This window comes from Salvelinus fontinalis, unplaced genomic scaffold (genome assembly GCF_029448725.1).
Source record: "Salvelinus fontinalis isolate EN_2023a unplaced genomic scaffold, ASM2944872v1 scaffold_0850, whole genome shotgun sequence".
Classification (NCBI taxonomy): Eukaryota; Metazoa; Chordata; class Actinopteri; order Salmoniformes; family Salmonidae; genus Salvelinus; species Salvelinus fontinalis.
In genome coordinates, this window is record NW_026601059.1 from 1 (window position 1) to 27,923 (window position 27,923).

The 27,923-nt window shown below is 41.3% G+C and overlaps 1 protein-coding gene and 1 long non-coding RNA gene across 2 annotated transcripts; both read right to left on the reverse strand.

Moving 5' to 3' along the window:
• Positions 1 to 11: 11 nt before the first annotated feature.
• On the reverse strand, positions 12 to 11,249 carry LOC129847454 (uncharacterized). Its single transcript, XR_008758428.1, has 3 exons — positions 10,715 to 11,249; positions 10,193 to 10,290; positions 12 to 10,057 (listed from the first exon to the last, which is right to left on the reverse strand). It is a non-coding gene; the product is annotated as an uncharacterized LOC129847454 (long non-coding RNA).
• Positions 11,250 to 17,381: 6,132 nt separating this feature from the next.
• On the reverse strand, positions 17,382 to 26,942 carry LOC129847455 (zinc finger protein 568-like). Its single transcript, XM_055915247.1, has 2 exons — positions 26,104 to 26,942; positions 17,382 to 19,405 (listed from the first exon to the last, which is right to left on the reverse strand). The coding sequence occupies exons 1-2, from the start codon at positions 26,705 to 26,707 to the stop codon at positions 18,900 to 18,902; spliced, it is 1,110 nt and encodes a 369-aa protein (XP_055771222.1). The 5' UTR covers positions 26,708 to 26,942; the 3' UTR covers positions 17,382 to 18,899.
• Between the last annotated feature and the right edge of the window lie 981 nt (positions 26,943 to 27,923).

A 27,923-nucleotide genomic window follows, 5' to 3' on the forward strand; every position in this document is an offset into this window, starting at 1 on the left:
GGTGTCATGAATCTTTACCACTTGCTCTGTAATATGAGTAGTATTCGGATTTCATTCAAACATTTCTTACATGAATATTGAAAATATAAATGTTGATTTTTGTATATATTGTTGAATATAATATACTGTAAGGGTATATCAGTTCCAGGATCTCTGCTAGTGTTAAAGTTATGGGCCATTATATACAGAGAAATTGTGGCGAAATCCTGCACGACTACGCTAAACATGCCACGGTTTTGAAAATAGAATTCAGTGGTTCTGCGACTCGCAAACACGACAGCTCGTTGGCTAACAATATCAGACAAGCTCAAAATGAACACCCACAGACCTACTATCACCTGCTTCGTTCAGCTTACTTTGGCATGCTCACTGAAACGGGAATGGAAGACCTATTACCATTCAAACAACTGTTTCTGTCAAACATCTACTTCATCAACTACTTGGGCCCTACTGCCCACATTGGGTTGCCAATCTCGACGCTCTGAGAGCTTGTAAGCACCGCTTTTGAAGCATCAAAAGCAAGCCGGGCTAAGAGCCCAGACACCTCGACTTTCGAGCTTAGGCGGGAACCATCACTCCAATTAGAAGGTGCAGCATTAGGGACAGGTGCGGTAAAAGATGACGATCAAAGGGGGTGGCAACCAAGTAACCACCACACTGACAACCACTGCAGTAACAATAGCTATGATGAACGTCCCCAATCGAACAGGTCCCGTAGAGATCAACTTGGCCGATATGTCCCTGCGCCTAACCCTCACAAAGGGTCAGGACACAAGAGTAACAAGCGCAACAAAGTGTTCAACAATGATCTAAACCCTAAGCGAAATGATATAGAAACTCTGATAAGAGATGTACTGCATCGTAAGAAATTTGAGAAAGAGGACAACATAACTAGGCGTAAAATTGTTGGGAACCAAGTCAGCCGAAACTAACGCAATTCGAGAGGACGTCAACATTTCCATTTCCCCCGCCCCCACTCCAATCCCTGTCCAGGGACCACTCGTTCTAGATAAGCAGCTTTGCAACAGATGATTCCTCTCCCATTCCGATAGAGGACCCACTGGGTCACATAGGTGAGTTATCCGTCTTGGAAATCGACACAGATTACAAACCGCTCGGTACTCCCAACCCACTCCATTATGTTGGGGATATGATGAGAAAACCCAACTCGAACAGGCCATACCTTAGAACAGTCCTGAAGGACTGTTTGACCTGTCACGCTCTCATAGATTCGGGTTTGACAATTTCACTCATATCCGAAACCTTGCTGGATGAACTAAAAGGGGCAGTGGACCCAACAAACCGTTGGTTGAAAACGGAACGTTGCGACACGAAGCTTAGGGGTTTCACCGAAGCTACCTCGCCACTAACCAAGTGTCTCCTACTTAAACTCAACTTCGAAAGCGATTACCATCGACATCGAACGGATGCTTATTGGGATAGATTTAATTGACCGTTTGGTACCACTAATGGATTGGAAAACCAACCAAATCTGGTGACAAATATGTATGCCAACTCCGTTGACTTCCCCGCATTCTTCCAAGGCTACCTGTCATACATTGCGCAACGGCGTGGGTTCGACGTCAGCATCTGCCACAAACCCGGTGAACTTGGTCATGAGTTCGCCATTGGTGACAAATGACAAGGTGAGTTCAACTCGGAACTTAACCGAACATGAGGTTTTCCTGTGTGGCTTGGGTGATTCACCAGCAGACACATACCGACCTCCTCTGATAGGGGGCGTGTGCCTAAACGGCACTATGGTTGAGGATGCCAGACTGGCAACCTGGTCAGAAAAATCTGCAATCAGTTTGGAAATGTTCAACGAAATTTCGAAAATGGCTAACTGCCATCCCATTGTGCCGAAAACGTTTAGATTTCCACTGGGAACGACTCCCCAGACGACGCTCACCGCAATAGGGGTGTGTGCGCTATCGATCCGCATTGTAACCAAGGAAGTATCTCACTGCCTACTGGTTGTCGCAGACCTCCCACACACAGTCTATGTGGGAGCGAACATTTTGGTAAGATTGGGTGTTAAACTCGATACCATACACCAAGTTCTTTGGTCTTTGGCGCAGCCAAACCAACATGCCTTGTCTTTCGACCCGGTGTGAATGGCATCCGAGCAGACTATTCCTGAAGCTTGCAAGGTGATAACTGAGTCCGCCATGATGATTCCGGCAAGAACCACAGAGGTTTCTGTAAGACTGAACCTGGCGCCCGGATACCGGGTGGAAGGCACCACTGCGTTCTTCCAACCCTCTCCGCAACTATTCGACTTGGGGCTAACTATCAATGGCAACCCGCTGTTGGAACTGACCACTAGATCCACTTACCCCCGGTACAAAATCTGACTCAAGCGGATATTTCCATTCCTCGGCACACTCAGCTAGGAACATTGATCGATTACTCCTTCCATGATTTTGAACTGGTTGTTCCCATGATTGGGCCTCTTCCATCCTCCCTAGACCTAGATGGCGAGGGAGGTACGCTGTTTACTTGTCTGTCAAAGGCATTCGCAGTAACCCCCATATTGCCACTTGACGACACATCAACGTTCAGGCTGGATGTCGATTCTGACATCTGTTCTAAAACCAACCGGTAAATGGTGTCTTACCGTTGACTATAGACAACTCAACAAACTGGTTCCGTTGTCTCGTTGGCCAATGACACAGCTCAACCAAGAGTTGCCAAAGGTGGCAAATGCCAAGAACTTCTCCACCGTCGACGTGGCAAACGGTTTCTGGACCATGACTGTCAACCCTCGTGACCAACACAAGTTGGCTTTCTCTTTCTCGAACAAGCTCTTCACGTTCAATCGTTGCCCGCTCGGGTATGTGAACTCCCCCTCAGAGTTCAACATCTTTCTGCACAAGGTAATGCCAGACGCAGCCTCTAGGGGGACAATAATCTATGTGAGCGACGTTCTCATGAGAAGTGAGACTTTGTCACATCACCTCAACGAAATGTTCTCACCCAACTCAGGTGAATTTTGGCCCATTCCTCCTGACAGAGCTGGTGTAACTGAGTCAGGTTTGTAAGCCTCCTTGCTCGCACATGCTTTTTCAGTTCTGCCCACAAATTTTCTATGGGATTGAGGTCAGGGCTTTGTGATGGCTACTCCAATACCTTGACTTTGTTGTCCTTTTCTCCAAAAAGTACAATCTTGGTCCCTATGTGCAGTTGCAAACCGTAGTCTGTCTTTTTTATGGCGGTTTTGTTCCTTGCGGAGCGGCCTTTCAGGTTATGTCGATATAGGACTTGTTTTACTGTGGATATAGATACTTTTGTACCCGTTTCCTCCAGCATCTTCACAAGGTCCTTTGCTGTTGTTCTGGGAATGATTTTCACTTTTCGCACCAAAGTACGTTCATCTCTAGGAGACTGAAAACGCTTCTCCTTCCAGAGCAATATGACAGCTGCGTGGTCCCATGGTGTTTATACTTGCGTACTATTATTTGTACAGATAAACGTGGTACCTTCAGGCGTTTGGAAATTGCTCCCAAGGATGAACCAGACTTGGCTGATTTCTTTTGATTTTCTCCTGGTGTCAAGTTGGAAGGTAGGTCTTGAAATACATCCACAGGTACACCTCCAATTGACACAAATGATGTCAATTAGCCTATCAGAAGCTTCTAAAGCCATGACATCATTTTCTGGAATTTTCCAAGCCGTTTAAATCTCTAGCCACTTTAATAATCTAAAACTGATTAAAATGTATTTTTACCTCATTAAAATGTACAAATTACACCCCGTAATGACAAAGCAAAAACAGGAATTTTGATTTTGATTTTTACAAATGTATTAAAAAACTTACATTTCACATTTACACAAGCATTCAGACCCTTTACTAAGTACTTTGTTGAAACACCTTTGGCAGCATTGAGGCTTCTTGGGTATGACCCTACAAGCTTGGCAATCCTCTCAAGCTCTGTCAGGATGGATGGTGAGCATTGCTGCACAGCTATTTTCAGGTCTCTCCAGAGATGTTCGATCAGGTTCAAGTCCGGGCTCTGGTTGGGCCACTCAAGGACATTCAGAGACTTGTTCCGAAGCCACTTCTGCGTTGTCTTGGCTGTTGGCTTAGGGTCGTTGTCCCGTTGGAAGGTGAACCTTTGCCCCAGTCTGAGGTCCTGAGTGCTTTGGAGCAGGTTTTCATCAGGGATCTCTCTGTACCTTGCCCCGTTCATCTTTCCCTCGATCCTGACTAGTATCCCAGTCCCTGCTGCTGAAAAACATCCCCACAGCATGATGCTGCCATCACCATGCTTCACTGTAGCGATGATGCCAGGTTTCCTCCAGACGTGACGCTTGGAATTCAGGTCAAAGAGATCAATCTTCGTTTCATCAGACCAGAGAATCTTGTTTCTCATGGTCTGAGAGTTCTTAAGGTGCCTTTTGGCAAACTCCAAGTGGGCTGTCAGGTGCCTTATTCTGAGGAGTGGCTTCCATCTGGCCACTCTACCATAAAGGCCTGATTGTTGGAGTGCTGCAGAGTTGGTTGTCCTTCTGGAAGGTTCTCCTATCTCCACTGAGGAACTCTGGAGCTCTGTCAGTGACCATCGGGTTCTTGGTCACCTCCCTAACCAAGGCCCTTCTGCACCGATTGTTCAGTTTGGCCAGGCAGCCAGCTTTTGGAAGAGTCTTGGTGGTTCCAAACTTCTTCCTTTTAAGAATGATTGAGGACCTTGTGTTTTTTGGGACCTTCAATGCAGCAGAAATGTTTTGGTACACTTCCCCCGATCTGTGCTGTCACTCAATCCTCTCTCAAGGACAATTCCTTCGACCTCAGGGCTTGGTTTTTGCTCTGACATGCACTGTCAACTGTGGGACCTTATAAAGACAGGTGTGTCCATTCCAAATCATGTCCAATCAATTGAATTTACCACAGGTGGACTCCAATCAAGTCGTAGAAACATCTCAAAGATGATCAGTAGAAACAGGATGCTCCATTCCGAGTCTCATAGCAAAGGGTTTGAATACTTATGTAAATAAGATATGTATTTTTTTACATTTGCAAAAATGTCTAAAAACCTGTTTTTGCTTTGTGGTTAACTTTCTTGGGATAGGAGGCAGCATTATCACTTATGGATGAATAGCGTACCCAGAGTGAACTGCCTCCCACTCTGTCCCAGATGCTAATATATGCATATTATTATTACTATTGGATAGAAAACACTCTGACGTTTCTAAAACTTTTTGAATGATGTCTGTGAGTATAACAGAACTCATATGGCAGGTGAAATCCTGAGAAAAATCCAACCAGGAAGTGGGATATCTGAGGTTGGTCGATTTTCAACTCAGTCCCTATTGAATGCACAGTAGGATATGGATCTGTTTGCACTTTCTCCGGCTTCCACTAGATGTCATCCGTCTTTAGAAACTTGAATGGGGCTTCTACTGTGTTGTGGGGCTGAATAAGAGGGGAATGAGTCAGGTTACTGGTAGAGAGCCATTTCCTGGTCACGCGCATTTCACATGATAGCGACAATGTGCTTCTCTACACAGAAAGGAATTCTCCGGTTGGAACGTTATTGAATATTTATGATAACAACATCCTAAAGATTGATTCTATACTTAGTTTGACAAGTTTCTTCGGCCTGTAATATAACTTTTTGAAGTTTTCGTCCGACGTTCGCCTGGACCTGCACGAGCGTTTGGATATGTGTACTAAACGTGCTAACAAAAGTAGCTACTTGGACATAAATAATGGACATTATCGAACAAAACAACAATTTATTGGATAACTAGGATTCCTGGGAGTGCATTCTGATGAAGATCATCAAAGGTAAGGGAATATTTATAGTGTAATTTCTGATTTCTGTTGACTCCAACATGGCAGAGAATTTTTTTTTCTGAGCGCCGTCTCAGATTATTGCATGGTGTGCTTTTTCCGTAAAGTTTTTTTGAAATCTGACACAGCGTTTGCATTAAGAACAAGTGTATCTTTAATTCTATGTAAAACATGTATCTTTCAACAAAGTTTATGATGAGTATTTCTGTTATTTGATGTGGCTCTCTGCAATTTCTCTGGATATTTTGGAGGCATTTCTGAACATGGCGCCAATGTAAACTGAGATTTTTGGATATATATATGCACATTATCGAACAAAACATACATGTATTGTGTAACATTATGTCCTATGAATGTCATCTGATGTAGATCATCAAAGGTTAGTGATTAATTTTATCTATATTTCTGCTTTTTGTGACTCCTGTCTTTGGCTGGAAAAATGTCTGTGTTTTTTTGACTTGGTGGTGATCTAACATAATCATATGTTGTGCTTTCGCTGTAAAGCATTTTTGAAATCAGACACGATGGGTAGATTAACAAGATGTTTATCTTTCATTTGCTGTATTGGACTTGTTAATGTGTGAAAGTTACATATTTCTAAAAAATATTTTTGAATTTCCCGCGGAATGTTGTCGAGGGGTTCCGCTAGCGGAACGCATGTCATAGACAGGTTTAAGGGGTATTTGTGTGTAGATTGAATCAGGCTGTAACGTAACAAAATATGGAAAAGTCAAGGAGTCTGAATACTTTCCAAAGGCACTGTATATAGCCATGTTATGAAGTATGAAAAGGCTTGTTCAGTCACATGTCATGAATTCACTATGACATCATCATATTTATATACATTTTATGGGTTTAAAAGTTGTTGTTTTTCTCAGACATAAATAAACAATTCCAGGTGAAAGCCAAAGGCCATAGTTGTAATAAAATAACAAATTAACTGGCAAAGCAGCAGAGCGAGGCCCACATCCAGCAATGTCATAAGTCACGTTTTGCAGCTGTTTCAGTACAGCACTACAGGGAGAGAGAAAACTCCACTGGACTAGTTTCAATGTATGGAATCACTTCAGAGTTTCTGGATTTTGGGTAAACTTCTCCTTTAACCTCACTAGGGTAGGGGGCAGCATTCGGAATTTAGGATGAAAAGCGTGCCCAAAGTAATCTGCCTGCTACTCAGGCCCAGAAGCTAGGATATGCAAATTAGTAGATTTGGATAGAAACCACTCTGAAGTTTCTAAAACTGTTAAAATAATGTCTGAGTATAACAGAACTGAAATGGCAGGTGAAAACCTGAGGAAAATCCACCCAGGAAATGCTTTTATTTTGAAATGCCTGTTTTTCCATTGAAAGCCTATCCACCATACAAAGACTTATGACGCAGGTCACTATCTCTATTGTAGAAAAAAGCTGCCGTGAGCAAGGCAGTTAACCTGCAACAACTGCTCCCCGGGCACCGATAACGTGGACGTCGATTAAGGCCACTCTGATTCAGAGGGGTTGGGTTCAATGCGGAAGACACATTTAGGGTGAATGGATTCAGTTGTGACTGACTAGATATCCCCTTTCCTTTCCCATCCCAGTCCTCCTTTAAGACTCCATAATGTTTCATCATTAGATGCTACAGTCCTCCTTTAAGAGAGATCTTTGATGAAAACCTGCTCCAGAGCAGAACCTGCTGCTTGAACAGAGTTCTGAGTATAGGGTCTGAATACTTAAGTAAATGTAATATTTCAGTTTTGTCTTTTTTGATAAATTAGCAAAATTATCAAACAAAAATGTTTGGTATTGTGTTTTTAGAAAAAGGCTGTAATGTAACAAAATGTGGAAAAAGTCAAGGGGTCTGAATACTTTCAGGAGGCACTGTCCTCTCCGATAGCAACGGCCAATAGCAGACCACTTCCTATATCAGGGACATAGTCGCTCCCGTCTTCCATGTGTGAAAGGTAACCTGGTGAATATCATAGAATCAGGGTTCTGTTAGGTAACCTGGTGAATATCATAGAATCAGGGTTCTGTTAGGTAACCTGGTGAATATCATAGAATCAGGGTTCTGTTAGGTAACCTGGTGAATATCATAGAATCAGGGTTCTGTTAGGTACCCTGGTGAATATCATAGAATCAGGGTTCTGTTAGGTAACCTGGTGAATATCATAGAATCAGGGTTCTGTTAGGTAACCTGGTGAATATCATAGAATCAGGGTTCTGTTAGGTAACCTGGTGAATATCATAGAATCAGGGTTCTGTTAGGTAACCTGGTGAATATCATAGAATCAGGGTTCTGTTAGGTAACCTGGTGAATATCATAGAATCAGGGTTCTGTTAGGTAACCTGGTGAATATCATAGAATCAGGGTTCTGTTAGGTAACCTGGTGAATATCATAGAATCAGGGTTCTGTTAGGTAACCTGGTGAATATCATAGAATCAGGGTTCCGTAAGGGAACCTTCAGTTCTATTTCAGTGACTCGTTAGTCTCTCACTTTGGGGATATAGTCAACTACTACAGAGCTCATATACTCTCTGATGCCAAGTCTAGACAGGATCATCCCTCAGAGGTCCCCACTCTACTCACCGTATGTGTAGTGATGTCCAGTCAGTAGAACCTCATGAAGGTACATCACCACAACATGCTGCATTACAGATCTCTTGAACAGAGATGCCTTTGAACCATGCCTATGTTGTAGCCATACCTCTGGTGGATTGAGCCATCAAGCCCTCCGGAGGAGTCAGATCCTTGCTACTATAGAACCCCATGAAGGTATGGGGGTGTAACTCATTATACGGATATAATGGCTAAAGTAAAGCAGTTTTAAATAAATCTAATTTCTACTCTTTCCAGTGGCTCCAACAGCGGCAATAACCTCAAGCAAAACATAAAAATCCCAGGATGGGACCAGCTGTTTGGATACTGGGCGTAGGTGACCCTTCATAAAACAACAGATCAGGGGGTGTTCCACTGTATAGTTGTTGCAGCCTAAATGGCAGCCAAATATACATTTATAGTTGAAAAGGTTTTCCTTCGTCAGAAAGCAGAGTAGCTCTGAAACAGAGCAAACAAAGGGCCTGTTCTGTTATAATCTCCACCCGGCACAGCCAGAAGAGGACTGGCCACCCCTCATAGCCTGGTTCCTCTCTAGGTTTCTTCCTAGGTTTTGGCCTTTCTAGGGAGTTTTTCCTAGCCACCGTGCTTCTACACCTGCATTGCTTGCTGTTTGGGGTTTTAGGCTGGGTTTCTGTACAGCACTTTGAGATATCAGCTGATGTACGAAGGGCTATATAAATACATTTGATTTGATTTGACTGATTTGTTTCTGATCTCACCATCTGTTAAATACACACCCCTTATTGTGCTATAGTGAGTGTGTGGCTCTAGCACTCTGAATTGAGTTTATTCTCAAGGAGAGCGGTCACGTGTGTTGAGAAGCAGAGGATCACTGGTTTGAGCCTGGTATGGGGAGAGTGGAGGAATTGCAACTGTTAGCAGCACACTGGCATCAGTTAAACATGAAATGAATAAAGTTAGTCATTTCCAAATGAACCATGTTCTTTAAGGTCAATATGTTGGAGTTCAGGCTTTATTTGACCTGTTAAAGTAGGAAATGAAATGAACTTTGTCCATCACAGAGACGGAAGTCAAGACAAAAACAGGAGCTTGTTTTAAAATATATATTGGCCATGTTTAACAAGTTGTGTTGATCAGATGTTAATGAAGCAATACAGACCACATTGAAGTGTCTGGAGTTTAGTTTGTGTGTTCTAGAGTCTTGTAAAGAAAGGGGGGGTTGACTGGGACAGACAATGTAACATCCATAAAGATTTGAAAAAATGTTTTTGTAAAACATGCACCTGACATCAGATCATCTTGAAACTTTCTCTCTAAAGCTAACTTCCATCAAGGTTTTATATGGTCTATTGGTTTCTCTCTTTTCATTGGCAGAATCCTTTTTCAGTGTTATGATATTCATAACATCCATATCCACCAGTCTATCTTCCTGTCAACTAACAGAACTCTGCTGGTTGTCCTGGTAACAGATACCAGTGGGCAGATCTATTGTATTTGTTCAAACTAAACTACAGCACTTACTTTGATGAGTCAAATCTGATCCTTTCTTCTCTTCTCCTCCTCTCATAGTTCCACTCAGCCCCGTTGTTTTCCTGCAGTCCACCAGCAGCACAGACAACCTCTTCATACCCAGCAGTAAGGTGCTACCGGGAGAGGCACGAAACGGGGACTCCGGGAGGGAGGAAGGGCTAGCGTTGTCCTGGTAACCATAAAGAGGGGACACAGACACATATCATTATGGATGCTGATGTCACTGTTGACATGAAGTGCTTTACAGAAACCCAGCCCAGACCCTGATAGAGCAAGATGTATGCTAGACCAGACCAAGCTGTACCATCTGGTGTTCTGATCTGGAGAGACTCTTCTCTGCCTCGTCAGCATCAGGATGTTGTTGATGCTCCCCAGAGGATCCAAAATAGTCATGTCTCTCTCCTGTGTGAATGAGAACATCAAACAGATAGTGAACTTACGACCGTCTATTACAATCACAAAGGGTCTTACAAGAGGCATTAATCTCTCTAAACAGCCTAAAATGCAAATGTTAAAGGGTCGTTCCACTAAATGGGTGCCTGTTGCATCCCTTTGATATTTTAAGTACAAATTATGCTCCAATATTGCATTTTAAAAGCCTGTTATACTAGATTAGATGCATTTTTAATGTAGACCACATGGATAATTTAATACATCTCATTTAAAAGACCCCAAAATATATGTACCAAAGGCAGATTGACCCTTTAACAATTCCTACAGTACTGAACAACATATTCAAGTGTAGAACTTCAGTAGAATGCCCTTTAAAACCACACATTAGTTCAACAACTGCATAGTGTGTGACTCTGTTTAAGACAGTACTCACTGGTGTTAATCTGATATTCTGTCTCCTCCTCTTTCACTCCCAAGACGTCTTCCTTCTTCACCTCTACTGAGATAGCATCCTCTTCCTCTCTAAAAGGTTCTTCCTCTGTTTCCTCTATAACATCCTCTTCTTCTTTCACGACAATGTTCAGCCTCAGAGCTTCTTTCTGCATACAGCAGACCTCTTCTTTAACGGGGGATGAGTAGTTTAGTGAGCTCATGGTCTGGGATGTTAAAATTAGCGACTAGCCTAGCGCTAGGCTCAGTATCAATGTTTAACAACTTTGCAAATTGAACAAGCAAAATAGGTTAAAGTTAACCAGTTGATACGTCAACAGAAAAGTGTTTACAACACTGAGATTAGCTAATGTACATTAATATGGTCTAAAGCGTCAATCTTTCAGTGTTATGTTGGCTAGCAAGCTACCAAGGCGGTAGAAAGAGTAGCCGTGTTGTTGTTCCTGAAGAAGTGTCCGGTCCAGTAAATTACACGTCACGGAAGAAGCATCACCTGAAAGACGCATATCGCCATCTGCTGGCTGGAGTGGGTAACGCAGTTTGGAAACAATAGTTACTACACTTTCTGTATTGGAAAAAAACGTCATAATAATTTAACAATGAGCTGATATATTGTAAATGATGAATACATACTTCTATGAATAGGTAGTGTTTTAATAAACATTTGCTCTGTTAATTTTTCACATTCGTTTTTATCTAGATGTGACGGTACTATTTCCTTAAAGCTACGCTCTTTAAGACACAAATCATCCTGTAAGGCATTTTAGGCCTTGAGACAAATGAGACATGGATTGTGTATGTATGCCATTCAGAGGGTGAATGTGGAAGACAAAATAGTTAAGAGCCTTTGAACAGGGTATGGTAGTAGGTCCCAGGCACCGGTTTGTGTCAAGAACTGCAACGCTGCTGGGGTTTTCCAGCTCAACGGTTTCCCATGTGTACCAAGAATCATCCAACACCCAAACAGTGCCGTTTAAGATGAGGCAGAACTATTTGTTTTTTCATGAGCTTGGCCTTATTTCTATGACAGCATATTGGATGACTGTCATTCATATTCCGTTCACCCTGTTCAATGTAACAGCAATAGGTTTCGGCTACTACATGATACTAGAATTTTCCCTATACCCATCATGAGATTGCTACAACCTAGCCTATGAATGAAAGTTTAGAATGTAGGTGCACACAGGTGGAGATACGTTTTTTAGGTGACAGACAGTAACACATGGACAGACAGTCGTGAAGACATCACTAACTAATTATCATGGTCCAAACACACCAAGACAGTCGTGAAGAGGGCACGACAACAAGTTTTACACCTCGGGAGACTGAAAAGATTTGGCATGGGTCCCCAGATCCTCAAAAAGTTCTACAGCTGCACCATCGAGAACATCCTGACCGGTTGCATCACCGCCTGGTATGGCAACTGCTCGGCATCTGACCGTAATGCAAACCCAAAAATTGTCAGTCACCCAAGTCATAGACTGTTTTCTCTGCTCCCACACGTCAAGCGGTACCGGAGCACCAAGTCTAGAACCAAAAGGCTTCTTAACAGCTTCTACCCCCAAGCCATAAGACTGCTAAACAATTAATCAAATGGCCAACCGGACTATTTACATTGACCCCACCTCCATTTGTTTTGTACACTGCTGCTACTTGCTGTTTATTATCTATGAAATGTCACTTAACCCCTACCTACATGTACAAATTACCTCGACTAACCTGTACCCCCGCACATTGACTCGGTACCAGTACCCCCTGTATATAGCCTTGTTATTGTTATTTTATTGTGTTACTTTTTATTATTTTTTACTTTTGGTCATTTGCTCATTTTCTTAACTCTTCTTGAACTGTACTGTTAGTTAAGGGCTTGTAAGTAAGCAATTCACTGTAAGGTCTACACTTGTTGTATTCGGCGCATTTGACAAATAAAGTTTGATTTTATTTGACAAATTCAGGTATGTTTATCCCGTTTTTGTCTGTTTAAGAAACGTCTCTAGAGAGTTGAAAACAGCAGGTCTGGGACAGGTAGCATCTCCGGTGAACAGGTCAGGGTTCCATAGCCGCAGGCAGAACAGTTGAAACTGGAGCAGCAGCACGGCCAGCTGGACTGGGGACAGCAAGGAGTCATCATGCCAGGTAGTCCTGAGGCATGGTCCTAGGGCTCAGGTCCTCCGAGAGAGAGAAAGAAAGAAAGAAAGAGAGAAAGAGAGAGCATACTTAAATTCACACAGGACACCGGATAAGACAGGAGAAATACTCCAGATATAACAGACTGACCCCAGCCCCCCGACACATAAACTACTGCAGCATAAATACTGAAGGCTGAGACAGTATGGGTCAGGAGACACTGTGGCCCCATCCGATGATAACCCCGGACAGGGCCAAACAGGAAGGATATAACCCCACCCACTTTGCCAAAGCACAGCCCCCACACCACTAGAGGGATATCTTCAACCACCAACTTACCATCCTGAGACAAGGCCGAGTATAGCCCACAAAGATCTTCGCCATGGCACATCCCAATGGGGGGTGCCAACCCATGAATACGGCTGCACAGTATTGTCTCTTCTCGATGACGGTTATGATATCGTTTAGTACCTTGAGCGGGGTTGAGGTGCACCCATGACCAGCTCGGAAAACCACATTGCACAGCGGAGAAGGTTCATGCTGAAAGAGCTCTGATAGGTTGGAGGATGTCCTCCGGAAGTTGTCATAATTACTGTTTAAGTCTATGGAAGCCTTGAGAACCATGAGCCTCCTAGGTTTGTATTGAAGTCAATGACCCAGAGGAGGATGCAAAATAGTATGTTTTATTCAATTATTTGGTGATGTGATTATATTTAGTATAGTTTTATCCAAAAATGATTTTATTTGAATGTTTTACCAATTTATTTTCTTCTGAAACTCACTTCCCACAATTATGTAAAGTTGGCTCGATGTCCTTTGGGTGCAGTGGAGGCTTCTCAGAGGAGGAAGGGGAAGACCATCCTTCTCTGAGCAGCCTCCACTGCACCCAAAGGACATCCAGCCAACATGACACAATTGTGGGAAGCATTGGAGTCAACATGGAGTCGGCATCCCTGTGGAAGGCGTTGGACACTTTGAAGAGTTCATTGAGGCTCTTCTGAGGGAAAAGAAAGAGGTTCCTAGTCCATATTAGGACGTTTATGTCGCTCCAAATGTTTGGTATGATCAGTGTATATATATATAAAGAAAATATTGCATGACCAAAAGCACAATTCTATTTTTGTAAAAATGAGACAAGAGTACGAGCATATGTGTGTTCTCTCATGAACTTTAAGTAGCCTGTATTTGATGTGATATACTCCTTTCGAGACAGGATTGTGTCACGGCACAGATCTGGGGAAGTGTACCAAAACATTTCTGCAGCATTGAAGGTCCCCATCGTCTTAAAAGGAAGAAGTTTGAAACCACCAAAACCCTTCCTACTGCTGGCTGCCCGGCCAAACTGAACAATCGGGGGAGAAGGGCCTTGGTCAGGGAGGTGACCAAGAACCCAATGGTCACTCTGACAGAGCTCCTCTGTGGAGATGGGAGAACCTTCCAGAAGGACAACCATCTCTGCATCACTCCACCAAGCAGGACGTTATGGTAGAGTTGCCAGACGGAAGCCACTCCTCAGTAAAAGGCACATGAAAGCCAGCTTGGAGTTTGCCAAAAGGCACCTAAGGACTATCAGAACATGAGTAACAAAATTCTCTGGTCTGATGAATGCCAAGGGAGGAAACCTGGCACCATTCCTACGGTGAAGCATGGGTTTGGCAGCATCATGCTGTGGGGATGTTTTTCAGCGGCAGGGACTGGGAGACTCGTCAGGATCGAGGGAAAGATGAACGGAGCAAAATACAGAGAGATAATTTTAGAAAACTTGCTCCAGAGCACTCAGGACCTCAGACTGGGGCAAAGGTTAACCTTCCAATAGGACAACGACCCTACGCACAAAGCCAAGACAATGCAGGAGTGGCTTTGGGAGATATCTCTGAATGTCCTTGAGGGGCCCAGCCAGAGCCCGGATTTGAACCCGATTTAACATCTCCGGAGAGACCTGAAAATAGCTTTGTAGTGACACTCCCCATCCAACCTGACAGAGTTTGAGAGGATCTGCAGAGAAGAATGGGAGAAACATGAGGATCCTGCTGCTGGTGTCCTCAAGGGCAAATTGACAGATTTTTCACCTAGTTGTCTTTGGGATTCAAACCAGAGATCTTTCGGTTACTGGCCCAACACTAGTAACCGCTAGACTACCTGCAGCAGGAGCCCCATGTTGACAGGAGAGCCCACCTTTATTTTTCCCTCATTATGAACATTCATATTGGTCAACAGTCAACCTATTGTGTGTATTGAACATTCATATTGGACTGTAGCAGCTAGCTAACTGGCTACTGATCAACCTATTGTGTGTATTGAACATTCATATTGGACTGAAGCAGCTAGCTATCTGGCTACCGATCAACATATTGTGTGTATTGAACATTGATATTGGACTGAAGCAGCTAGCTATCTGGCTACCGATCAACCTATTGTGTGTATTGAACATTCATATTGGACTGTAGCAGCTAGCTAACTGGCTACTGATCAACCTATTGTGTGTATTGAACATTCATATTGGACAGCCTTACCTGTATAGTAGCACCAACACCCATCAGCCCAATCTCTTCTTGACGTCAAAGCTGCAGTGTATTGTTGGTATAGTTTTTGATGAATAATAATTCAAATTGTGAAAATAGAAGTGTACAATTTATATATATATATTTAATCAACTTTAAGATACTGTTTGCCTCTATGCAGATGTAGAAGCTGAATAGGAATATACATTATCAATAAATAGTTGATTGTTCTTTTTTCACATCATACTAAGAATACTGAGCCACAACCTGTAAATGTGACCATACTATTTATTTCAAGCCACATTAAGATGTCACCATACTATTCCTTTAAAGCCCCTCTGTCAGATATAAATCATCAGAGTGGGAAACCAACTGACATGGAAACAATGGAGCAAATGGATCACTATCAGAGTGTATTATGACATCAGATAGAACTACTCAGACATTCTAAATATCACTTGATTATCAGAGGGGTGTATTATGACATCAGATAGAACTACTCAGACTTTCCAAATCAGGCTTCATCCATATCATGAAGGTGGATATTGATCCAACCATTTCAAAAGTAATGACCGGGCTGACGGAAACAGGATATACCTGTACACTTTTATTAATGCAGATAGACAATTTGTTAGTTTGTTTGACATGGTGGGGTCTTTTTGTGTCAGTAAAAATGTATGACCAAGAAATGGCGGTGGAAACTCATTTATCCACAAATATTTATATACTAAGCATTACATCTGTTTTAACTTGGAGTCACGTGATGATATGTTGTGTGGTCCTCCTTCTACGACTTGGGAAACCATGCAGTTTATTAGGCTACAGACAAAATAAGTTATGAACTTCACAGGGTGGTGAAACTGCATGTGATGAGCTTGATGCTCCTTTCCAATACATTTTGAGGGTCTTATTCTGGTGACATGATGATTGATGCTTGGCTGCCATTTGACAAATAAAATAATATCTCTCTCATCCATAATAATCTCATCATGTAGGTAGCCTACCAGCACTGTATATGTGAGCTGCTGACTACAGTGCACGGGACAAGAGCACGTTTTCTATTTTACACAAGTTTTAAAACCATCAGGGGAGTTGAAAATGTGATGGAAACCAATTTAACTTGTATTTTTCATTCGGTACATGGGAATTTAACAGCAAACGTTATTCTTCTTGTGCACTACGTCATAACGCAAAGCCTTTTATCCACAATAAGTCTGTTTGAGGCAAACATTTCTGATGGGAAAATGTGTATACCGTTTTCTGCAGATTTTAGAATATTCACATGGAAATCTGGCGCAAATTGCATGGATTTAGCTACTAAGGTGTATATTGATCCAACACCTGCCACGTATTCAAACCAGCCCACTGGGCACAGACGTCAGTTCAACATCTAGTTTCTATTTACATTTCTTTGATTCGTCAACTAAAGTGAATTCAACATGAAATCAACACAAAATGTCACCTGCCATTGGATTTAGGTTGCCAGTTCGTGAAAAATTTTAAATACCTGATGTTCATGGCTTTTTCAAAATCCAATCAGTTTTCCACATTAATCAAACATCATCACATGGATTTGTTTTGTTGAAATGACGTGGAAACAAAGTTTATTCAACCAGTGGGAGGTTTGTAAATGACCCCAGCAAAAGAAAACAAAGAACTCGTCATTGAGACAATGATAAACAGCAATCCGTGGGAGAGTTGAGGTGGATATTATAAAATAAGGATCTGCTGGTGTCCAAGTCAAACCAAGATTCTTTATTTCTGAGCTCAGAGAGAAAAACACTTACACAGCGCAGTGTAGACAGTCTGAATTCCTGAAGCATTGGGTGATGAGCACATATCTTTATAGTTTCCTGTTCCTGGGAGGGACTTTATTCATACAAGGACGCAGGTGCAGCTGGTTTGCAACGCAGGATGATACTCCCAGGAACAGGAGATTATAATAGGTCAGTTTCACAAGGTTAGTCTGTGGTGGTTAATTTCTGTATTACCAAATGAGGAGAGACAAAGTTCACACACCAATCAGAGTTATACTTAAACTACATCTTTAATAATAAGATCTTTGCAATGACTTTCAACAATTCACTATTTCTAATGAACCGTTGAGAGTGGCAACACAATGGCTACTGAGATCTTTTATAGCAAAGATCCACCCCCTAGTCGACATAAACCACAGATATTAGGAACAGTTTACAAAGTGAGACTTTATAATGAGAAAGGAGTATCCTGTAGCCAGATAGCGTTCGCTATAATTTATCATTCAGTTTGGTCCCTAAGACGAGGTTCTAATCTCTTTCCTGGTACTTCATAGCACAAAAACACCAACTCATCCAATGGCATAACTCAATTGTCAACTCTAGATACTCCCATCTCAAGTAAAACCCCTTCTTGACCCCACTCCTGGACAAGCTCACTGAGGGGAGTGAGCCTCTAGGTCATACACTATCCCAGGATAAGTGCAACATCAGAGAGGACATACAGTGGTTCCAGACACTGCCATACACCTCTCCCAATGCCAAAGGAGGGAGTGACTTGCGCACAGACATTGTGGAAACCAGTAATTGGTTCCCCATTAATCACACCATCCCTTCACATAGTTTAACAGATACATTCACATATGAAGACAATGTTCCCTCCTGTCCTCTTCCCTTCCTGATATTCTGCATAGCACCAGGGACATGTGAAAGACAAGCCTGACCTCTCCCCTCTCTGGGCCCCAGGTGACTGAGCCCCAGCTGAGGGAAGAAGTGCAACTGCCAACACCAGAGTCCGAAGGGATACATTCTAATAACAAGTATATCACATCAGGATATTATGCAGATAAGACATCTTAATTATCTATGTTACCCAACTAATTCTGATTCATCCACCACAAGTCACATACTCAGATATGTGGACACATACAATTAACATTTTGCATTACAGAGTCTGTGAACATTTTCATTTCATTAAATCATCAGTGGGCCAACATTGCAAATGTAAACGACGGAACAAATGCATCACATCCAAATATCACTTGATTATCTGTAGTGCTGTAGGAATGACACCCAGATAAACACACACACAGTGTCAGAGTTAAAAAAAGGACCATTTAAAACAGAAGGAATCTGACCTACTCTATATTCAAACTGACCAACTCCATATTCAATTCATGTTTTCTAATAAAAACATACAAATATATGTTTAAGTATACTTTGTACAATTCAATATGGTAAAAAAAGGTAATCATTAGCAGTCAACAATATAAGACAATGGGAGCACTGTGTATGTTCTCTGATGAATTTAAAGTCAATGTGACGTGAAATATCAATATACACGCTAAGAGAAGTAATTTCTCTCTCCTGTGTGGATTCTCTAATGACCTTTAAGTGACTGTGATGAGTAATATGTTTTCCCACAGTCTGAGCTTTTGTAAGCCTTCTCCTCTGTGTGCTGTCTCATGTGTTCTTTCAGGCTTGCAAAACCTTTCTACACTGGGAGCAGTGGTAAGGCTTCTCCACTGTGTGTATTTGCTCATGTCGTTTCAGGTCCCCTGACAGGTTAAAACTCTTTCCACACTGTGAGCAGTGGTAAGGATTCTCCCGTGTGTGTTCTCTCATGTATTTTCAGGTAGCTTTTCTGGTTAAAACTCTTTCCACACTGTGAGCATTGGTAAGGTTTCTCCCCTGTGTGTATTCTCTCATGTCGTTTTAGTTCCCCTAACTGGTTAAAACACTTTCCACACTGGGAGCAGTGATAAGGCTTCTCCCCTGTGTGTATTCTCTCATGTCGTTTTAGGTCCCCTAACTGGCAAAAACACTTTCCACACTGGGAGCAGTGAAAAGGCTTCTCCCTTGTGTGTATTTTCTCGTGTTGGTTTAGGTGTCCTTTCCTTTGGAAACTCTTTCCACGCTGGGAGCAATGGTAAGGCTTCTCCCCGGTGTGTATTCTCTCATGTCGTTTCAGGTCCCCAAACTGGTTAAAACACTTTCCACAGTTGGAACACTGGTGTCGTCTTGCTGGTTTGGACCTCCCTGGCTCTGGTTCCTCTGAGTCTGTTCTTTCTCCTGCCAAAGACAGTGTTTTAAAAAAAAATAGAGACCCGAATGAAACCTCCACATGATAAAACGGCCTTGCTACGAGGGTAAATCCTAATCAGATCCCTCAATAACCTGAGGCCAGTTTTAACAATCTTGGTGTGATTTTAAAACAAATGTTGTAGAGCTTCCTGGTAATTACTGATAATATGTTTACATTACTCATTTTATTAATTCTGTTTTACAAGTCAGAACACAAAAAACTAAACAGTTCTAGGACACTGAAGACACAGACGTCACTAGATTCCAATTGAGCAGGTGGTTCTAAATATATAACTTCCATAGCTGTATGATACAGAATGCGACCTACACACTTCCTTAAACATAAAATAAGTAAATAAGTAATTTTAAGTGGAAGTCCAAAACTTGTTTTTACGTCGAAGACACAAAGCACATCAGTAAAATCTCCCCGTTGTGGAAAGGGTTCGACACATGCTGTTTGAATTGCCCAATTTCTTATTTATACGTTCACAGATTTTCAAAATTTTGAGTATCGCTGATGTCATATTTTGGGTAAAGTAAAAAAATAAGGTGAAATATTTGGGTAAATGTTCCTAAAACTGATAGTTACTACAATGAACAAAAATATAAACACAACAAGTGTTGGATGTTTCGTGAGCTGAAAAAAAAGATTGCAGAATTTTTAACATCCCAGTTAGTGAACATTTATTCTTTGCCAAGATAATCAATCCACCTGACAGGTGTGGCATATCAAGAAGCTGATTGAACAGCTTGATTATTACACAGGTACACCTTGTGCTGGGGATAATAAAAGGCCACTCTAAAATGTGCAGTTCTGTCACACAACAATGCCACAGATGTCTCAGAGGGAGCGTGCAATTGGCAGACTCACCTACTCATTCAAGCGTTTTTCTTAACCTGTTTGGGGTGCAGCCCGACACCGGTACACTTATGACAACATCCAGCTCAAGTGCAGGGCGCGCAATTCAAAAGCTATTTTTTAAAAATATTTAACTTTCACACATTAACAAGTCCAATACAGCATATGAAAGGTAGACATCTTGTGAATCAAGCCAACATGTCCGATTTTTAAAATGTTTTACAGGGAAGACAAAATATGTAAATCTATTAGCTAACCACGTTAGCAAAAGACACCACTTTCTAACACCATCAGTTTTTACCTCCATCACCAGCTATCACTAATTCGACCAAATAAAGATATATATAGCCACTAACCAAGAAACAACTTCATAAGATGACAGTCTGATAACATATTTATTGTATAGCATATGTTTTTTTTGAAAAATGTGCATATTTATGGTATAAATCATAAATTACATTTCAGCTACAATCAGAAATTGCACCGAAAGCAGCCATAACATTTACAGACACCAACATCAAATACCTAATTACTCCTCATAAAACATATCTGAGAAATACATACTGTGCAGCAATTGAAAAACAGGATTCTTGTGATTCCAGACAATATTTCCGATTTATTAAATGTTTTACAGCGAAAACAAAATGTAGCGCTATATTAGCATAGCCACATTAGCCAGACACACTTGGGCGCGCACGACCAGTTGACATGCACGACAGATATATGAAATAACATTATAAATTGGGTCTTACTTTTGCTGATCTTTCATCAGAATGTTGATCAATGTGTCCTTTGTCCAGATGAGTCGTTGTTTGGATTCATAATGGCAACTTTCCACCTTAATTTAGCATGGGTACCGGTCCACTGGCACGGATCTGTCCAACATAAATAAATTCAGAGAACGGAACACGGCAAAACTCCCGAAAAAAATTCAAATAATCTGATTAAACTATATTGAAAAAACATACATTACTATGATATGGTCTCATTTATCAACTAAAAACCGAGCCGGAGATTGTTCCCGTCCAAAACGGCAGCAAAACACAACCCAATGTCACTCCCAAGTCGCGCGTTTCAGACTTCCGGAATTGGTCGGTCACGCCAAAGAAATAGCTATTATTCAACCTCTAAACAAGATGAACACAAAATTCCTTCTCTCACACCCTCTTGACACCCAGAGGAAGGCGTCTGAAGTGTCCGTAGGGTCCTACGTCAAATGACCATGTATAGGCATAACGTTGAAGAGAGCAGAGATTTCTGACATTCTACTTCCTGGTCAGGGAAAGTGCTGCCAAATGACTTCTGTTCCACTCAGAGAAAAAATTAAAACGGTTTTAGAAACTAGAGACTGTTTTCTATCCAATAGTATTAATAATATGCATATTGTAAGAGCAAAAATTGATTAAGAGGCCGTTTGAAAATTGGCACATATTTTCCAGTTTTTCCAATACGCCCCCTGCAGCCATAACAGGTTAATTTTTACTATTTTCTACATTGTAGAATAATAGTGAAGACATCAAAACTATTAAAAAACACAAACGGAATCATGTAGTAACCACAAGTGTTAAACAAATCAAAATATATATTAGATTCTTCAAAGTAGCCACACTTTGCATTGATGACAGCTTTGCACACTCTTGGCATTCTCTCAACCAGCTTCACCTGGAATGCTTTTCCAACAACAGACTTGTAGGAGTTCCCAAATATGCTGAGAACTTGTTGGCTGCTTTCCCTTCACTCTGCGATCCAACTCATCCTAAACCATCTCAATTTGGTTGAGGTCGGGGGATTGAGTAGGCCAGGTCATCTGATGCAGCACTCCATCACTCTCCTTCTTGGTCAAATAGCTCTTACACAGCCTGGAGGTGTGTTGGTCATTGTCCTGTTTAAAAACAAATGATAGTAGGACTAAGCCCAAACCAGATGGGATGGCATATCGCTGCAGAATGCTGTGGTAGCCATGCTGGTTAAGTGTGACTTGAATTCTAAATAAATCACTGACATTGTCAACAGCAAAGCACCCGCACACCATCACATCTCCTCCTCCATGCTTCACGGTGGGAACCACACATGCGGAGATCATCCGTTCACCTCCCTCACATCTCACAAAGACATGACGCTCGGAACCAAAAATGTCCAATTTGGACTCATCAGACCCAAGGACAGATATCCACCGGTCTAATGTCCATGGCTCGTGTTTCTTGGCCCAAGCAAGTCTCTTCTTCTTATTGGTGTCCTTTAGTAGTGGTTTCTTTGCAGCAATTCGACCATGAAGGCCTGATTCACACAGTCTCCTCTGAACTGATGATGTTGAGATGTGTCTGTTGCTTGAACTCTGTGAAGCATTTATTTGGGCTGCAATTTCTAAGGCTGGTAACTCTAATGAACTTATGCATCAGAAGTAACTCTGGGCCTTCCATTCCTGTGGTGGTCCTTAAAGTAATGATGGACTGTTGTCTCTCTTTGCTTATTTGAGCCGTTCTTGACATAATATGGACTTCGTCTTTTACCCAACAGGGCTATCTTCTGTATACCACCCCTACCTTGTCACAACACAACTGATTGGCTCAAACACATTAAAACCTGTTATGGCTAGGGGTTCCGCTAGCGGAATGTTTTGACAACATCCAGGGAAATTGCAGAGCGCGAAATATATATATTTTTATTAGAAATATTTAACTTTCATGCATTCACAAGTGCAATACACCAAATTAAAGTTTAACTTCTTGTTAATCTACCCATCGTGTCAGATTTCAAAAAGGCTTTATGGCAAAAGCAAACCATGCGATTATCTGAGGACAGCACCCCATCAAACAAACACATGACAATCATATTTCAACCCGCCAGGCGCGACACAAAACTCAGAAATAACGATATAATTCGTGCCTTATCTTTGACGAGCTTCTTCTGTTGGTACTCCAATATGTCCCATAAACATCACAAATGGTCCTTTTGTTCAATTAATTCTGTCGTTATATCTCCAAAATCTCCATTTATTTGGAGCATTTGATTCAGAAAAACACCGGTTCCAACTCGCCCAGCATGACTACAAAATATCTAATAAGTTACCTGTAAACTCTGTCCAAACATTTCAAACAACTTTCCTAATCCAACTTTAGGTATTTTAAAACGTAAATAATCAATCAAATTTAAGACGGGATAAACTGTGTTCAATACCGGATAAAAACAACGTGAGGCGCGGGACCTGGAGCGCGCATCAAAACATTAGAGAGCACTAGGCTGGACCCTCGTTCTGAATAGCCGTACTTCTTCATTTCTCTAAAGAAAAACATCAACCAATTTCTAAAGACTGTTGACATCTAGTGGAAGCAATAGGAACTGCAACAAAGTACCACAGAAATCTATGTTCCCATAGAAAAACAATTGAAAACAGAGTCACCTCAACAACAAAATAATCCTCCTGGATGGTTTGTCCTCTTGGTTTTGCCTGCCAAATAAGTTATGTTATACTCACAGACATTATTTTAACAGTTTTAGAAACTTTAGAGTGTTTTCTATCCAAATCTACCAATTATATGCATATCCTAGCTTCTGGGCCTGAGTAGCAGGCAGTTTACTTTGGGCATGCTTTTCATCCGGACGTGAAAATACTGCCCCCTATCCCAATTAAGGAAAGAAATTCCATAACTTAACTTCTAAAAAGGCACATGTTAATTGAAATGCATTCCAGGTGACTACCTCATGATGCTACAGTTCTCCTTTAAGACACCATGCTACAGTCCTCCTTTAAGACTCCATAATGTTTCATCATTTGATGCTACAGTCCTCCTTTAAGACTCCATAATGTTTCATCATTAGATGCTACAGTCCTCCTTTAAGACTCCATCATGTTTAGAATGTGTCTGGAAGCGCTACTCTATCTATTCTACTCTTATCCTTTCGGTTTCCATAATATTTAATAATAATAATAATAATAATGTTATAATAGGTAATAACTAACTTTAATAACTAGGGTTAATACCTGCCTGGCGCCCCAACAAAATCTTTATCTTTACCCCCCTCTAACAATACCGCTACAGAATTAGCATAGTAGGCCATGTAATTTAAGGTTATCTGAAATATTTAGGACTAATTTATTCCTTGACACCCATTCTGAAACTAACTTTAGCTCTATGTTAAGTGTTGCTGTCATTTCAGTTGCTGTGGTAGCTAACGTGTACAGTGTTGAGTCATCCGCATACAGACACACTGGCTTTACTCAAATGTCGTTGGCATGTTGTTGGTAAAGATTGAAACAAGCAGGTGCCAAACAGCTGCCCTGGGGAATTCCTGATTCTACCTTGATTTTGTTGTACAGGCTTCCATTAAAGAACACTCTCTGTGTTCTGTTAGACAGGTAGCTCTGGGGCGGCAGGTAGCCTAGTGGTTAGAGCTTTAGGCCAGTAACCAAAAGGTTGCTGGATCGAATCCTCGAGCTGACAAGGTAAAACTCTGTTGTTCTGCCCCTGAACAAGGCAGTTAACCCACTGTTCCTAGGCCGTCATTGAAAATAAGAATTTGCTCTTAACTGACTTTCCTAGTTAAATAAAGGTAAAATAGAAATCAAACACCGGTGACATGTCATTGTTGATTTTTTTTTAACCAAAAATGAATTGAAGGTGCTCCAAAGATTTTTACAATCATTCTTCATGTCATTTATCTTTGTTTCATAAAAAAATATTATTTACATCGACAACATAGGAATCACTACAAAAGATTGTATGACCTCTTTTACACAATATTAGGCCCAGCCTTTGGAACTGTGGTTTTCCTAGACATGGCTACTATGTTGTGATCACTACATCTGATGGATCTGGATACTGCTTTAAAACACATTTCTGCAGCATTAGTAAAGATATGATCAAAACATGTTGATGATTACATTTCTGTACTGTTTGTAACTACCCTGGTAGGTTGATTGATAACCTGAACAAGGTTGACGGCACTGGTTACAGTTTGAAGCTTTCTCTTGAGTGGGCAGCCTGATCACAGCTTTCCTCCAGTATTAGTTAATTAATGACCAGTGTCTGGAGTTTAGTTTTCCTGTTCTACAGTCTTGTAAAGATAGGGGGGTTGACTGGGACAGGCAATGTAACATCCATAATATTTTGAGAAAATGTTTTTGAAAAACGAGCACCTTACATTGGATCATCTTAGAACTTTCTCTCTAAAGCTAACTTTCATCAAGGTTTTATATGGTCTATTGGTTTCTCTCTTTTAATTGGCAGTATCCTTTTTCAGTGTTATGATATTCATAACATCCATATCCACCAGTCTATATTCCTGTCAACTAACAGAACTCTGCTGGTTGTCCTGGTAACAGATACCAGTCCATCTTCCTGTCAACTAACAATAGTCATGTCTCTCTCCTGTGTTAACGAGAACATCAAACCGATTGTAAACTTATGATCTTCTATTGCAATCACAGAGTCTTACAAGAGGCATGAATATGTCTAAAAAGGGCCTAAAATGGCCACTTCATCATGATTTTATAAAATAATGTTTGTGTTGCAAATGTGAAAGGGTAGTTTCACGAAATGGGTGCCTTTTGTGTCCCTTTGATATTTAATGTACAAAATATGCAACAATATTGAATTTGAAAAGCCTGCTATATTAGATGAGGTGCACTTTAATGTCGACCACATGGAGAATTCGATTAATCTCATTTAAAAGTCCCAAAAATATATGTACCAACAGCAGATGGCCCCTGAAACAATTCCTACAGTACAGAACAACATATTCAAGTGTAGAACTTCAGTAGAATGCCCCTTTAAAACCACACATTAGTTCAACAACAGTTTGTGCCCCTATTTAAGACAGTACTCACTGGTATTAATCTGATATTCTGTCTCCTCCTCTTTCACTCCCAAAACGTCTTCCTCCTTCACCTTTATTGAGATAGAAACTTTTAGAGAGGAAGAGGATGCTATCTCTTCTTTCACTGTAACAGCCTCCTCTTCTTCCACTATAACAGCCTCCTCTTCTTCCACTATAACAGCCTCCTCTTCTTTCACTGTAACAGCCTCCTCTTCTTTCACTATAACAGCCTCCTCTTCTTTCACTATAACAGCCTCCTCTTCTTTCACTGTAACAGCCTCCTCTGCTTTCACTGTAACAGCCTCATCTTCTTTCACTGTAACAGCCTCCTCTTCTTTCACTGTAACAGCCTCCTCTTCTTTCACTGTAACAGCCTCCTCTTCTTTCACTGTAACAGCCTCCTCTTCTTTCACTATAACAGCCTCCTCTTCTTTCACTATAACAGCCTCCTCTTCTTTCACTATAACAGCCTCCTCTTCTTTCACTATAACAGCCTCCTCTTCTTTCACTGTAACACCCTCATCTTCCACGACATTGTTCAGTCCCAGAGCTTCTTTCTCCATACAGCAGACCCCCTCTTCTTTAGCAGGGGAGGAGTAGTTTAGTGAGCTCATGGTCGGGGATGTTAGCTAGTTAGTTAGCAATAGCGACTAGCCTAGTGCTAGGCTCAGTATCAATCTTAAACAAGTTTGCAAATTGAACAAGCAAATTAGGCTAAAGGTCATCAGTTGATAAATCAACAGAAATGTGTTTAAAACACTGAGATTAGCTAATGTACACAAACACGGTGTAACGCGTCACTCTTTCAGTTTTATGTTGGCTAGCGAGCTATCGAGGTGGTTGAAAGAGTAGCCGTGTTGTTGTTCCTGAAGAAGCGTCCCGTCCAGTCCATTATACGTCACGCAAGAAGCATCACCTGAAATACGCATATCGCCATCTGCTGACTGGAGTGGGTAACGCAGTTTGGAAACAACAGTTACTACACTTTTGTATTGGAAAGAACGTCATAATAATTCATCAATAAGCTGATATATTTTCTCTTACGTCTTACAAATAATACGCTCCTGTACACAGACGTAGAAGCTTAATATGAATATGTAGATGATGAATAAATACATCTATGAATAGGTAGTGTGTTAATACAGATTTGATCTGTTTATTTTCACATTCGTTTTTATCTAGATGTGACGGTACTTTTACCTTAAAGTCACGCTCTATACAATACAAATCATACTGTAAACAATAGAGCAAATGCATCACATGTAAATAGCACTTGATTATCTGTGGTGCTTTACACTGAGTCTACAAAACATTAAGAACACCTGCTCCTTCCATGACTTAGACTGACCAGGTGAATCCAGGCTAAAGCTATGATCCTTTATTAATGTCACTAGTTAAATCCACTTTAATCAGTGTAGATGAAGGGGGGAGTCAGGTTAAATAAGGAATTTTAAGCCTTGAGACATGAGACATGGATTGTGCATGTGTGCCATTCAGAGGGTGAATGGGGAAGACAACATATTTAAGTGTCTTTGAACGGGGTATGGTAGTAGGTTCCAGGCTCATCGGTTTGTGTCAAGAACAGCAAAGTTGCTGGGTTTTTCCAGCTCAACAGTTTCCCAAGAATGGCCCACCATCCAAACAGTGGCGGTCAGTGCCATTTAAGATGAGGCAGGACGATTTGTTTATTCATGGCCTTATTTCTATTACAGCATGTTAGATGACTGCCAATCATATTCCATTCACCCTGTTCAATGTAACAGAGATAGGTTTAGGCTACTACATGATACTAACATTTCCCCTATACCAATCATAAGGTTGCTACAACCT